This window comes from Tursiops truncatus, chromosome 1 (assembly GCF_011762595.2).
Source record: "Tursiops truncatus isolate mTurTru1 chromosome 1, mTurTru1.mat.Y, whole genome shotgun sequence".
NCBI lineage: Eukaryota > Metazoa > Chordata > Mammalia > Artiodactyla > Delphinidae > Tursiops > Tursiops truncatus.
In genome coordinates, this window is record NC_047034.1 from 178,229,686 (window position 1) to 178,244,681 (window position 14,996).

At 60.5% G+C, this 14,996-nt stretch overlaps 1 protein-coding gene across 1 annotated transcript in view; it reads right to left on the minus strand.

The window, feature by feature from the left end:
- Nucleotides 1–14,996, minus strand: part of LOC141278795 (calmodulin-binding transcription activator 1-like) — a 193,653-nt gene that overhangs the window by 13,075 nt on the left and 165,582 nt on the right. Inside the window, exons 6-7 of the mRNA XM_073805330.1 lie at nt 8,213–8,353; nt 4,884–6,724 (exon numbers count right to left, since the gene is read on the minus strand). Of these exons, the coding sequence (XP_073661431.1) occupies nt 4,884–6,724; nt 8,213–8,353 (1,982 nt within the window). The remainder of the gene's footprint in view (nt 1–4,883; nt 6,725–8,212; nt 8,354–14,996) is intronic.

The window sequence follows — 14,996 nt, forward strand, 5'->3', positions numbered from 1 at the left end:
GAGGTTGCCATGGTGGCCAGACGGCCCCCTCGCTGTGTACAGACACAGTACACGCAGGCACCGATGTGCTTACAGCCTGGCCGGGCTGCAGCTGCTCCCACAGGGCGAGAGCCGGGGAGTGGGGGGAAGGGGGATGCAGGAGTGGGGCTCAGATGACCTTGCTCAGCTCAAGGGGAGAGGGCCCTGCCCCCAAGGATCCCAGAGGCGCCCAGGCGCAGGACAGCATCCGAAGGGTACAGGCGCTCCCTGACCTCTGGCTGGAACCAGCCAGGGCAGCCACAGAGCAAGGAGGGTGGCCTTACGTCTAGGTGCCCCGGGCAGTCCTGTCTATTGTCCGAGCTTAGTGATTAATAGCCGCCTGTCCTGCCTGATGCGAGCAAGGAGGTGTAGGTGCCCTACTCAGAGCTCAGACAGCTGAGGGGAAGGCCAGGTAACTGAGTCAGGGAGGCCTGCCCTGGGGGTGCAGAGGGTGGGCTGGCTGTCCTCTGGCTCTCCTGGTCCTTCGTGAGCTCCAGCCTCCTCTCCCGGCAGGGGCCAAGCTCTGCCCAGGACGGGGCGGAGAGCACCACCTAGTGTCCAGGCAGGAGAAGGTCGAGCGGCGCGCCTCCTGGAGACTGGGGGGGTGGGGGGCGGAGGGGGTGAGGAGTGCGGCCTGAGGCCCTCCTTCCCCCACCTCTCCAGGCCAGAGAAGCCAGACCCTAGTTCTCCCGCTGCTCCTAATGCCAGCGAGACGTTCTCTCCTGCTCAGTCCCCCGTTCTTGGGTGCCCTGTCCTTGGCACTGGCCCATCCGTGCTCTGGAGGGACCCCGGCCTCGACACAGGACTGGCTGTTGCGGCTCCACACAACGTTCCTGGAAGCAGACCTGGCCTTGGGCATCAGCAGTAGGAGGGGGTGTTTCCAGGGATGAGGTGGAAGTGGGTCCCTCACAGCCCAGCACAGAAGGGAGCTTCCCCTACGGAAGGGGCTCTCCCAGACTGGAAGGCCTTCCACCTGTGCTCTTGGATGGGCCTTCCTTCCTCTGCCTGGAATGGCTGGAGAAGTCATCTTACTGCTAGACAATCAAAGTTTGGAGGGTGGTAGACAGAGCTCAGGACCAGGAGCCAAGGGCAGGAGGCCTGCCTCTGCCCCTCGTAGCTGTGTGTCCTCAGTCTAGTGGCCCAACCTCTCTGGGTGGCATTTGAACTTTAGGGACCCTCTGGCCTTGACATTCTTTGGTTCTGATATATGGCTCCACAGAGAGATTTGGAGTTCTGTCGGAGTGGCGGGGCTGGAGCCAGCACCCTTGGGCCCACAGGCTGGGAGTGGGCTCCTAGCTGGGAGAGGTACCATATGGTACAGGTAGAACCTGACTCTGGGATGCCTGGGGGCACCAGAGGCCAGCTCAGGGCACGATCCACCCTGGATCCTGGGCAATGGAAGAGCAGTGTCTTCAAAAGGCCACAGACAGTTACTCTGTGAGAAAAAAAGAAAGAAAGAAGGAAAAAACCCCCAGTAACCCCAATCAATAGCTGCTAGCATGAAGCCAGGGCTGCTGTGAAGAACAAAGGACTGCAGAAATTACTGGAGAACATCAGGACCTTCTCCATGGAAACTGCTGCGGGAGGGGCTCAGCAGCCATCCGTTCAGGAGACGGTTTCCATGGCAACATCGGCCTGGCTGTGCTGAATCGCTGTGATGCGGGCACCTGACAGCTCTAATTGCAGCCTCCTGTGCCGGGTGCGGCAGGAGTGTCCGTGGAGGGAGATGATGCAGAAGCATTTGGGGGAGGAGAGGCAGCAACCCATGCTATCTGAGGTCTCTGTGCCCTGGGAGCCCTGAGTAAAGGACCTGGATTTCTGATGCCCCTAGGGCGGATCCTGGGGGCCCAGGGGCACCTCCAGCATAGGGGTGTGTGTGTGTGTGTGTGTGTGTGTGTGTGCAGGTGAAGAGGCAGACAGAGCAGAGGGGAAGCGGGAGCAGCCTGTGGTGGGGGAGGGATGCTCAAGAAGAGACAGCAAGACGGCCCTGGCCTTAGCATCCCTGCGAAGTGAGTGCCTGGGCACCCTCGAAGTTTAGAGCTGGGTGAGGGTGCCGAGCGACTGGCTAGATCTGGGCTCCTGACACAGGTGGCAGGCAGGCTTCTTCCCAGCAGAGAAGGGGAGAGGGCGAAGGGTACCATGCCAGCCGGTGGGGGCGGTGCTATGAGGAGAGAGGAAGGACGGGGGACAAGATGCTATCTCCGGCTGGAGAACCCAGAAGGGTCGGCCCCTGCTGCTGGACTGGGTGGGGGAGGATGGCGGGGAGGGAGCGGCCGGCAGAGCCGCTGGGGCCTCAACAGAGGCCTCTCCGAGCAGCCACGTTGGGCTCCAAAGGGCCCAGCTGGTGGCATTTGCGCATTTCCCAAATCGAATTGAATTTGAGCTGCTTTTGTTTCTGGGTAGCTGGAAGCATCCAGAGCTTCTGGAAAAGCGGGGCTGCCGCTCCCTCTGCGAGGCGCCCGGGCCATCTTTCCTTTCTCGTTCCCATGCCGCCCTCGCGTGGCGAGCTGCTGAACTGACTTTCTCCGAGGTACAGTTTAGGGATCTGCAGGCCGGTGCCCGGATACAGGACGGAGAGCGCCAGGCCTGCCAAGAGCCCCTGGCCAGCGCCCGCAGGTCCCAGCGGCTGGAAGGAGGGCCTGGACCCGCCCAGGGATGTGCACTCAGCTCACAGGTTGAGTCCCGGGATGAAAAGCTCCTCCTGCCGAAGGACACGGGCACCGGGGTGCCTCAGAGCACCCTGAGGAAGGACCAGATCTCCAAGGTCGGAGGACTTGGAGGGCCTTGAGGCCACCCCTGCTCAGCCACGTACAGATCAGGACACTGAGGCCCAGGAGGCAGGCCCGAGAGGCAGTGCCCCGACTCCCAGCTCTGACCTCCTTGAACCCCAGTCCCAGGCCTCCCTCCCAGCCCCTCGGAATTGCTTTCTTAATCCCCGTGGGGAGCCAGCTGCTGGGCTGAGCTGACCTTTCACCCCAGGGGATGGGGTCACAGCGAGCCACACCAAGAGGAAACTGAGGCAGTCTTCTGGAGTCTTGGGGGTCCGTGGTGGTAGGGGGAGTCCCTGGAGGTGGGTGGAAGAGGTAGGGCTGCTGGAGCTCTTCGCTCAGTCCTGACAACCCAGTGAGGAAAGCCCTCGTATTGCCCCCGTCTTAGAGACAGGAAAGGCAGCGACCTTTGCCCAAAGTCACCACCGGCTAGTAAAGTGGGGGGCAGGATTCGAATCCACACTGTCCAGCCCCAGCCCCGTGCCCCTCACCACGTAGGGCAGTCACCTCTGGACACCTGAGCTGTGATGCGCCTGCTGCCCGAGGACACCGTGCACGGGCAGAGCAGCCCTTACACCTGCTGTATCTCTGGAATGCTCCTGTCCCAAGGGGGCCACTACCTGGGCTGATGTGGCATCTGAGAGCTGGGGGCGTTCATACACAGTGAGTAGCCTCTTTGCCACGGCCGAGGCAGGAGGACACGTGAAGGAGCACAGTGGGCCGTGAGTTGTGATGGCCACAGAGTAATAACCAATAACCTAACAATAAACTATTGATTACTTACTACGGGCCAAAGACTTTACCAAGAAGCAAGTACTATTATCACCCCCACTTGACAGGTGAGCAAACTGAGTCACAGGGAGGGAAAATCACAGCAGAGGCAGGACTGACACCCAGGGGTGCCCCCTGAGACATGCCCTCCACCCTGGGCCTCAGTGTCCCCTGCACCAGGGCCCGGGGGAGACTGGGAAGCCGACACGGGCTCTCAGACATGCTGCGCTTCTCAGGGAACCCCGTGAACCCTGTCCCAACTCGGGCATCGTCCTGGGAGCCCCTGCCAGCACCTGGGGCTGGAACGTGCACGGGTTTAGCCAGCATTCCTGCTCTGCCCATGTCAGAAGACCTTCTGCGTGGTTTGCATCGCTGCCTTGAGGTACCCCATGGGCTTCAGGGTCTCTCAGGAGCACCCTTCCCTTGGTGTCTTGGGCAGCAGCCCCTGCGCTCATGTCTAGGGAAGGTGGCAGTGGAGCCACGGGAGCCGTGGGCAGCCACCTCCCAGGGGAGAAAGTGCTGATCGGGGCCCCCATATGCTGCTCTCCAAACACCCGGCAGGCGCACTGGGAGGGGTCAGGGGGTCGTGTCCTATTGGGCAGCAGGAGGTTAGGGAACACTTGGGCCACTCTGTCCCCTTCCTACGCCATTCTACTTCGGAGGAAAAGCAAAGGTTCCTTCCTTAAGCACCTGGGCCACCGTGGCAAGACCTGGGTCGTCCTGCGGTCCCGGGCTTTGGAGCAGGGATTCTCAACGTCAGATCTCAGCCCCCCCGGAAGTGAGACAGACTGTGGGGTGGGGGGATGTCTTTGATTTTGTAGAGGCTGATATACCACCAAAATCTCACAGATGACTCTTTGGAAGCTGGACCCTCCCTCTCAATTTGATGGGAATTTGTTTTTGCTTTGTTTTGCGAAACAAATCCAAAGCAATGGATACAGACGGTCTATAGTGGTGATTTCCAAAATTTTTTCCAGCAGCCCTAGGATGCTTTTTAAAAAAAAAAAAGGCAAAGCAAAACATAGGTGGAATCTTAAGACATCGGCCAGGTGACAGCGGTGACAGCAAACATTGCTCTGGCAGAGTTGGGAGGGCCACCTGGCCTCCCAGGAGACCCCTGATTTTAAAGCTACTTGCTCCTGTGAGGACTGAGAACACCAGAGAGAGCGGGGGTATTTCGGGCACCATGGGGACAGAGGGGGGGGGACAACTGCATGGTCCAGAGCTTCGAGGGAAGGGCAGCCACACGCAAACGAGCATCCCTTGCTGGGTGCTGGCGGTGGGCGGGTGAGGCTGGTGCGGGAGGCTACGGCAGTGACAGCTTACCTCCGGGTAAGACCACTCTGGGGAGTAGTCGGTCACCATGAACACCCGTCCGCTCTGCTGCAGCATCCCCAGGGTGCCCGGGGCCGAGGCGGCCGAGACTACCTCGGCAACGTGCATGTAGGCCATGGTGCTGGCCCCGCCCTCGGCGCTGCTCAGCTGCAGGCTGCCCTGCTGGGGGCTGCAGCAGGGGAGGCACATCTCTGCCTGGGTGAAGGGGGCACGGGCCCCGTCCTCTGACTGCGAGAGCGCCGCGCCATCCCCCGACACCAGCTGGTGCCCGTAGATGGCGCTGCCGCCCCCCTCCACGGAGATGAAGTCGTTGATCAGGTCGGAGAACTGGTTGCCGAACGAGATGTCGAAGTGGTCCAGGCTGAGCTCCATGTTGGAGGCGTTGCCCAGGCCGGGCTGGGCCACGGGGTAGAGTCCCTGCACCACGTTGCCCGGGAGGAGGGGGACGCCGCCGGCGCTGCGGATCACCCCGGTGGGCTCGGGTTGCAGGTAGTGCTCGGAGCTGCAGGCCTGCAGCTCCCCGGACTTGATCAGGCCCTCGCCCCCTTCGGCCACCTGCGAGGTCTCCATGGTGACCTCCCCTTCCGCCGCCATGGCCTGGAAATTGGCCTGAAACTGCATGAGGTGGAGGGAAGACGTGGACTCAATCCGTGTCTCCACGTGGCCGCTGCAGGAGCTGGTCTGTGACGACGCCTCTGTCTTCACCGTGGGCATCACAAAAGTGCCCCCAGAGTCACCCAGGCTGCTGTGGGCGTTCTGCTCAATGGGGAGGGGCTTGCTGGCGTCCTGCAGGAAGAAGCTCGGGGAAGGGGTCTGGTGGACGTGGGGGCCCGTCTGGCTGAAGCTGGACGTGTAGTCCTTGTTGGAGTCTATTGCACTGAAGTCCATCTGCTCCAGGGTGGTGCTGGGGCTCAGGCCGCCGCCCGACGGCAGGAGGCTGGAGCCGGCGCTCAGGGTGAGGGAGCTGGAAGCCGCGGCCGCCGCGGAGGAGGAGTAGGCCTCCTTGGCCATCTGCTGCTCGAAGGAAGTGTCCTCGGTCTTAATCTCCTTGGTCAGGACGGTGGTGAAACCGAAGCCCCTCTCCACTGGTGGCGAGTGCCGGACGTCGGCGCTGACCATCTCGGCTTTCAGGCCTCCGCCCCCGTACGTCTGGCCTTGCTTTGGGTTATTGAGGAAACAGTCGGGGTCAAAGTTCATGGTGGTTTCTGGAATCTTCCGGCCCCCGTCGAGGGTGGTGGAGAGGACGAGCTCTTCGGACACGTTGGTGGGCAGCATGGACAGGCTCTCCGAGCTGCCCGTGGTAGGGAAGGCGAACTTGTGGCCGTCGGAACTCACGGCCAGGACGAGGCCCTGAGAGGCGTCGGGCGACAGGAGGTGTTGGTTGGGGCCTGCGGTGGGGGACATGGTGTACACGGCCTCGTTGGTGACCTCGGACATGAACACCGTGGCGCTCTGGGACAAGCTCCCCATCACGGAGGCCACCGCCATGCTGGACACGCCCGTGACCACGGGGCTGTCCGCCATGTCCGGGTCGCTGTTGAGCCCGCTGCTGATGGAAACGGGGGAGCTCTGGGTGGTGTCAGGGACCTCCACCTGGTTGGTGGAGGAGACCTCTGTGCTGTTCTGGTGCAGCAGTACCGGCTTGGCCACCTTGCCGTTCCTCTTCTCGCGGCTCAAACCCTTGCCGTGGCTGTGCTCGTGCTTGCCCTCGGATACGTCGTTGTGCTGCACCTCCGCGTGGCCCCCGTAACCCCCCGTCCGCGGCTCCACCTTCGGCGAGATGATGCGGTGTTTGGCACTGTTACACTTGTGGTGCACGCTGCTGCCCGCTCCTGCGGAGATCAGAAGCGCAACATGCGCGCACGCACACGCACACACGTGCACACACACACACACACACACGCAGAGTGTCAGCGCTAGGACTGCAGTGGGCCCCGTCCCTGAGCGCTGGGGTCCGGCAGAGCCCAGCCTGGGAGTCCAGGCTGGCCCTGGCCCCTCGGGGCTGCCGTGGGACGGACACTCAGGGACTCAGGCCATCTTACCCCACCCCGGGTTCTCAGGTGCCCTGTGTAACCACCATCTGGACTGGGGGGCTTTGTCCCCGATGCTCCTTTCAGATAGTAATTGAAGAGCCCCAGTGCATAGGAGGCGGGGAAGGAGAGGCTGGGGAGAATGCCGTCCTCCAGGAAAATCCTTCCCACCTTCCGAGGCGTACTCACTCACTGGAATGGCTCAGTCTGGGATGGTGGCCGGGGCCTTCTCCCCTCCCCTGAAACTTTTCATGCCTGTTCAGGCCACAGTGTCCCAGGAAGCCCCTCTGGGACTGAAAGCCGGTGGTTGATGGTAGGGGGCTGGGGGTGCGGTGGGTAGAGGGCAATGTACTCTCCCTGGACTAGCTCTTAGGCCCCAGGACCAAAGAGGGTTCTAGACTTTATTCCAGAGGCAGAAAGGTATTTGGGGCCACCCCCACCCCCACTCCATTTAGCTAGCCCGGGCCTATCCTTGGCTCCTCGTGGGATGAAATCCTTCTGAAGACCTGAGCAAGGACCCAGCCCTAAACCCCAGTTCAGTGGCAGAGAAGAAAGAACCTCAGGCTCTGAGCGTTTCTCAGCAACTTGCACTCGGGGCTCTGCCCCCAGGCCTCCACTCCTGTGTGATTGTCATTCCATCTGATAAGGGTGACTCTGCTTTTGATAAAAGGGTGAATTCTCCCCTGATCCAGTTACAGACTCACCAAGATCCCTAAGTATGTGAAGACTTCGCGGAGAAGTGACGTGACCCTCTAATGGCAATAGCTAATTAAGGCCGCTAGGGAGTGAAGGACCACATTTCCAAGAGCAAATACCATCATCGGAAACACAGACACATCAGGACAGAGGATGGGGGCCGCTTTACATTCTTGCAGGAGACAGAGGTGGAAGCAGGAGGTTTAGCTTGAGTGGTCGCACTGACTCAGGGCTGATCTCCCAGAAAAGCCTGTGTCGGCCCGGGGACCCGGGCTCCTGCTGCTGCTGCCCGAGATCCCAGGGCCCGGAGGGCACCTGCCACGGGTGGATGTGGACAGAGACCCAACCCTGTGCACTCCTGACTCTGCTGCCCACGTTCCTAGAGGGCGCGCCTCTCCGGAAACTGCTCTCTCCTGCCCAAAGTGGGCTGCCCGCCAGCCGCGCCAGCCCCTCTGGGCAGGACGAGGGAGAGTTGCCCTGGGTGCTGTGCTGTGGCCTGGCTCCTGGCTGACCCCTCTCCCCTTGTGGTCATCACACCCGCTGCCTGGCAGCGCCCCCTCTGCCCACGTGCCCGCTGGGGGCGACCCCGCTCACCCAGGCTGCCAGTGCAGAGGCAGTTGTGGGTCCGCGGCTGTGGCTTGGTCTGGTGGCTGTCAAGGATCTGCTGTACCAGCTGCTCCACCGAGAAGCCCGAGCTGCTGTTCCCGTTGCTGCAGGTCCACTTGATGCCGTGGACTGTGGGGAGAGAGGCGGGGCGGTCAGAGGCCACGGCTGCGGGGGGAATCCTGCGAGGGCCGGGACCTGGGCCCACCCTGAGCGCGGCCCCCTCTCTGCTGGGATGCTGGCTCCAGGCACCATGAAGGATGGCCGTAAGAAGTGGCAGAGAGAGGAGGGTAGAGAAGGGAGGGCCAGGCTGCCCCACCAGACCCCGCCCCCTGGACCTCTGTGCGCCCCCTCTGCCTCCCGTCCTCCTTTCCTGTGGAGCATGGTGGTGGAGGGGGGGCAGTAGACGGCCCAGGGAGTTGCTTTTTTTCCCACAAATACCAAGTACATCGGGTGGCTCTTCCAGGGGTCCTGGAGTGGAGGGGACAGAGAGCAAGGATGGGGAAGGAGAGGTGCCAGAGGCTGAGGGACCTCCCCAGACCGCAGGTCGTGGAGATGTGGAGACGTGGTGGAGGCTGGGGAGAATGGCTCCCATCCCGGCGGGGGAGGGTGGGGAGGGGGAGCGCTTCAGACTCCTGCTCTCATCAGACTTCCCGGCCTCGAGGGATGGCAGATTGGGCACAGCGGGTGCCCCCCGATGGCCCGCCACCCGGACGGCCGCCCTGGGGTCCTGGCTCCACCCTCCTCAACCCTGGAGCCCTGCTGTCCCTGGTGTCGGAGTGGGGGACCCAGCATGACTGAGGGCGGGCTCCCCCCCTGCCTGCCTGGGTGTGTGGACTGACTGAGTTTCACGCCCGCTGTATTCTCTCAGCTGGAGCAGACCTGGCTGAGAGGTGGGGGGCTGAGCCTGGGGGGCCTCTCTGGTGGCTCTGGGGGGCCGGGTCCAGCGGCAGTGAATCCACAGCCCCGGGGCTGGAGCTGGTGCCTGGGGCTTCAGGAGTGACCCAGGTCCCTATGAAGGGGGTGGACGGTGGGAGCTGGTGTTCTGAGAGGGGGAGCAGGGCATCAGGGCACAGGGTCAGGTTAGAGAGAGGCCAGGGGCTTTGCCAGCGCAAGAACAATTTGCTTTCTCCTGATCTCACGTGGACTCCATGGGAAGAACTGTCACAGCTCGCAGAGCCTGCCTTTGCTCTCTGAGGGGCACAAGGAGACACACAGGGAGAGTCTACGCAGCGGGTAGGAGCTGGGCTGGATTCAGATGTGGATTGGAGTCCAGGTTTTGTTCTGTACTTGCTGTGTGAATTTGGCCAAGTCACTAAACCTCTCTGAGCCTCAGTTTCCTCACCTGCAAAATGGGAATACAAGAGTATCCGCCTCACAGGGTGGCCCGGAGGAAACACAGTCTCCTGCCTGGCACTCCGTGTGGACCCCGCCAAGAGTAGCTGTTGTCATAACCGTTAATGTTGATGATGGCAACGACGGCGACACACAGCACGCGATGCCGGCCTTGCCCTGGCAGCTTGGCCGATGCTTTGGGAACAGGCCCGGGGAAGGCAGCTGCTTGCTGTGACCTCCACAGGAGGCTCAGCCTTGGAACGCTGCAGGGAGAGCTCCACGGCGCCGTCCGTCTCCTGCCTCAGCTCCTTGTGTGCTCCTGCGCTTTCATGTAGAACTTCAGTGGTTTTTCAAAGAAAACCCCGGTGTGAGGGTCGTGATCTGCTGGGAACCCCCTGAGGCCGCCGCTTCTCTTCTCCTCTCCATGCACCTGCCCAGGTGTTTGCCCAGGATCCTCGCCTCCACTCCATTCTGATGAGGCTCTGGCCCCTCGGGAGGTCTTCCTGGCTCTGCCGCTCATTTCTTCAAAAGCGCTGGGGCCCCAGCCCTGCTCCTGGAGGTCCCGAATTCTGGCGGGTCATTGAGAGGGGATGGTGGCTGAGTGGCTTCTGCCTCGAGCTAGCTCCGCTGCCCAGGGGTTGGGTGTTTGCACCCACCTTTCTGCAGGTGGATGGCGCCGCCCCTTGGGATCCCTCGGGGAAATCTCCGGCAGCCCCAGGAAGCTTGCACTCCCGCTGGCTCAGGCAGCTGGAAGGGACAGCCCAAGCCAGGGGTTTGCAAACCTCATCATAGCTGCGGAGCACTTTTCGCAAATAAACCTCTACCTGGAAATCCAATATGGAAAACAGATCATAGCAGAAGGGGCCTGGCCCAGGCAGGACTTAGGGGTCAGGGCGTGTCCTCACACCTGGGCCCCCCTTAGCTGAGGACCTTTTCCAGAATCCTCATTTTATAGATGAGAAAACAGGGGCTGAGGGTGGGGGCCAGAGGGCAGGACCCAAACCGCTGTACACAGATGTCCTGTCCCAGCCCAGGGGCTCCGGAGGGGCGCCCGACTTCTCTTGAAAGCTCTGCGCAAGTGCCTCGCATGCAGTCAGGATGGCACACACAGGGCTCTGTCTTAGGCCGAGTCTTTAGATTCTGCAAGTGTGAGACCAGAGGCATCTCCAGAGTCATCACGGGCGCTTCTACATGTGCAGGACTTGGAGCAGGGCTCCTTGCAAAGCCAGACCAGGTGTCCTCAGGGAACCCTCTCCCGGCCCACCCGAGTCTGAACTTGAATCCCTGGAGACGTGAGCTAGGCTCAGGCAGCCCCACCTCTGGCTTCTGGCTGCAGGACCCCACCCCACCCAAAGGTCTGGGGTGCTGGCGTTGGGTGGGCTCGCTAACCCCCGGACTGCCCGTCGCCTCTGCTGGAATGTTCTGGCATTTTGGACCAGGCCCCCCCAGTGCTGACAACTGCCGCTCAGACCAGCCTCCTCCAGCCCCCGTGCGGGCGCCGCTCCTGCGTTCTTCCTGCTTCTTGTTCGTCTCCTCATGTTGTGAAGGTTATAAAATGAAAACCCAGTGAAGGGTGACAGATTGCAAGCAGAGAATTTCTGGATACTTAATGCAAATTACCTACTGTCTTAGCGCATCCAATATGCAAATTGCCTCCCTCCCCCTCTGGTGGGGGAGGGGAGAGGAGCCCCCTCCTCGGAGGTGGTGAGCTGTTAGTACCGAATATCAAATACTATCAAGACGGCTTTTAACATGTCACGCTCCGCTTCCCGACACGTAATGAATCAATGGGAAAGGAGATTTCTATTGGGAAAAGCGTGCTTTATGGAAGGAAGGTTGATACACACGCACGCTGGCCCCCTCCCCCTCCACTGCCTCTCCTCCTTCGTAAAAGCAGCTAAAGGGAAACCCATTGAAGGTACAGTTGGTGAAAGGTAAGGTCATGAACTGGGGCGGAGGGCACAGAAGGAGAAAAGGGAATAGCCCCCGCCCAAATCACCTCTTTGTGGCTCTGGGCCACCTCATCCCCTCTGCTCTCTGAGTCTCGGGGGAGGGCTCCTCATTCCCAGGCCACAGTCGGCCGCCTGGGGGTGGGGGTGGCCTGAGTGTTTCCTGCCGAATCCCTGGCCGGGGAGCCTCTAAGTCTCCCCATGCAGGAGGTCTGGACGGTGCTCCCGGGCTGCTCAGGTGATGGAGGGGGGCCTGCCTTGTGTGCCCAGGAAGGCCGGGGCAAGGAAGGTACCAGAGAGGGAGAAGGCGGGCGTGGGTGACTCCTCACAGGCCTGCACAGGACAGGAGTGGCCAGAGGGCCACACTGGCCAGAGGAAAGTGGGGTGCTGCAGGGTACTTCTGCGGCTCCGCCCATAGTTCTGCTGCTGCCCAGGGACCCCGCACCTGGGCCCGACACTGGCTCTGCCAGGCGGAGTGCAGCAGGCCCCGTGGGAGGACTGGTCTGCAAGCCGACGGTGCTGACGTGGCCTGAGCACGACACTCACCCTGACGACCTCCCAGAGCTGGGCAGCCGGGCTAACACTAGTCTGAATAATCAAAAGGAAATCAGTGACAACAGAATGGGGCCACGCTTTGGAGAGCATCTTCTGATGAGCAATTCACCCAAGAGGCAGCCAGCCACTGGGAAGAGTGTAACAGAGATCTGGAGGAAGGGGCTGGGGAAGGTATGGGGGTGAATCCTCTACCCCCACCCCTGCCTGGGGCCAGCTGCCAGCTAAGGGCCACTTGGCTCATGCCTGCTCCATCCCAGCCTTGTGGGGGGTTGTAGGTGGAGAGCTTTGGCCAGGTAGGCCAGGTTGAGCTGCCCAGTCACTCTGTTATGGACAGGATTGTGTACCCCCCCAAAACTCTTAGGTTGAAACCCTAACCTCCAATTTGAGTATATTTGGAGATAGGGCCTTTTGGAAGATAATTAAGGTTAAATGAGGTCCTAAGGGTGGGTCCTTATCCAACAGAACTGGTGTCCTTATAAGAAGAGGAAGAGACACCAGGGGCGAGCGCACAGAGGAAAGGTCATGTGAGGACACAGCGAGAAGGTGGCCGTCTGCAAGCCAAGGGGAGAGGCCTCAACAGAAACCACCCCTGCCCACACCTTGATCTTGAACTTCCAGCCTCCAGAACTGTGAGAAGTAAATGCCTACGGTTTAAGCTGCCCCATCTGTGGTGTTCTGTTATGGGAGCCCCAGCTGGCATCAGGGTTCAGGCCTGAGCCCTACATGCCCCTGGGAGAGACCCACCCTGCCCTTGTGCAGCACACGTTGGGTGTGTATGTTTGGGGGCACTGAGATCTTTCCAGAGTGCCTCCTTTTGAAACCGAGCAGGACCCTGTGGGGCTCCTGGGCACAGAAACCTTTCTGTCCCCCATTTCTCGTTTGTAGGGAGCAGACTCCAGACTCCATGGCCTTCCCTGGGTTCCAAAGGGCAGATCTGAACAGTTGCTAAACAAGGGAGGAACAGCCAAGCAACCACCTGAGGCGAGATTAGAGGAACCAGAGAAGCTCATCAAGAGACCACCTGAGACCAGATTGGAGGGGTGCAGCCCCTGCACACACTCTAATCTTATCAGCAACCCCACGCTTGAACTATGGCTATAAAACTCCTCGTCAAATCCTCCCGTGTTGGGACACGGAGTTTTTCGGAGCAGGAGCCCGCCGTGCCCCCCTCTGCCTGGCGAAGCAATAAAGCTGTTCTTTTCTGTTTCTGAGATTCTGTTCGGCGCCGGTGCACAGAGGCTGAGCGTTGGCACCACTTTCGCTGCCCCTTTAAATCTTACCCTTCCATCCAGCACATGCCTGCTCAAGCCTCACCTCCCCCTGGAGGCCCTCCCGGTTGCTCTAGCTCTCCTCCCCACTGGAGCCGGAGTCTGACTCATGGGGACAGGATGTTATCGAGGGGACCTTCTCTAGCCCCCATGCTTCGAACCATGCCTGGCACATAGCAGATGCTCAGCGAAGACTGGTGGAGTGAATAAACGAATGGGTGGTTTCTCAGTCACTCAACCCCTCTCCAGCACTGCTCCCGTTTTGTTTCATCCATTCATTAATTCCCCCAATGAACTGTAAGCAGAGCTCATATCTCAATAATAATAACAAAATTAATATTTACTGAACCGACACTACCTGCTAGGCATTGTGCTACGTTCTTTATATGTTGACTCCATTATAAAAAGAAATAAATCACGATAATATCTACCCTTGACTACCCTTGAGTATCTACTGTGGACAGGGCACTGGGCAGTGGTTCTCCAAGGGTGGTCCCAGCTGCCGTGAAATCACCTGGAAATATGTTAGAAATGCACATTGCCAGGCCCCATCCCGCCCTGTGATGAATCAGAAACTCTGGGGAGGAGGCCCAGATCTGTGTCCTACCCTCCAGGGGAATCGACGCTGGCTCAAATTTGAGACCCATTGGTCTAGAGATTACATCTCTCATCTCTCAATGATCCTTCGAGGCCGAATTATTGTCCCGTTTCATTAATGTGACAACCAAGACTCAGGAAAGTTGTGGAACCTGCCCAAGGTCACTCAGCAGATAAGTGGGGGTGGGGAGGGGTTGCCGTTTCCACTGAGCCAACTGCCTCGGATGGGTCTTCCCAGGCTGCATCCCTCCTGGACCGAGGAATGGCCGGACGGTTAATCACAGGCCGGGGAGGGAGGGCTACTCCCATCAGAAGGCCGAGATTCTTTCTACTCACTTCACTTCCTAGAGAGAGGGATGCCGCGCTTTCCTGGGGGGCTGGTGAGTGTGCAGGAAACCCAGACCCCCTGGGGCTAGGCCAGGTTCTGTCCCCCAGCCCGCCGCCCACCCAGCTGTCTCCTGCCCTGACCACGGAGGGTGCCGGCTGCCTCTGAAGGGCCAGGTGGGCAGCCAAGCCGGAATGTGCGGCCACCCAGACCAGAGCAGAGGAAGCTTGCCTTGGGCCTCCCGAGGGTAGGGCAGGAAGTGAGAGGCAGGGCCTGCTGTGCACCTGCTCTTGGAGGAGAAGAGGCGAGAGAGGGAGGCCCGTGGGAGAACATCTCAGCATCTGAACCTGGGCCGCTGGGGTTCCCGGAGGGGTCCCCGGTCTCGTTCACTGAAGCCCACCGGGGGAAGTTATGGGAAATTTCTATGAAAGACAGGAAGCCCAAAGCTAGACTCTTCCCAGAGAACGTGGGGATCGTGGGAGCAGTGTTTGGCTCCTTGCCTGGATTTCTAGTCATTGGAGGTCGGTTGGGGTGCGTAGGGGACACCGAGTCACAGATGGGGCTGGGATGTGTGTGGGGGGCCCAGAGGCGGTCTTCTTGGTTGTCCTCTGAAGCCTCAAATGCTTCCCGAGGTGGCTGCCCCAGGCAGTGATAGAATTCTCCTGAAGGGCAGGGAGAACCTCTGAGCTCAGTGCCTGGCTAGCGGTACAGGAGGGACGGGCTGAGATTCAAGAACATCCGGAGCC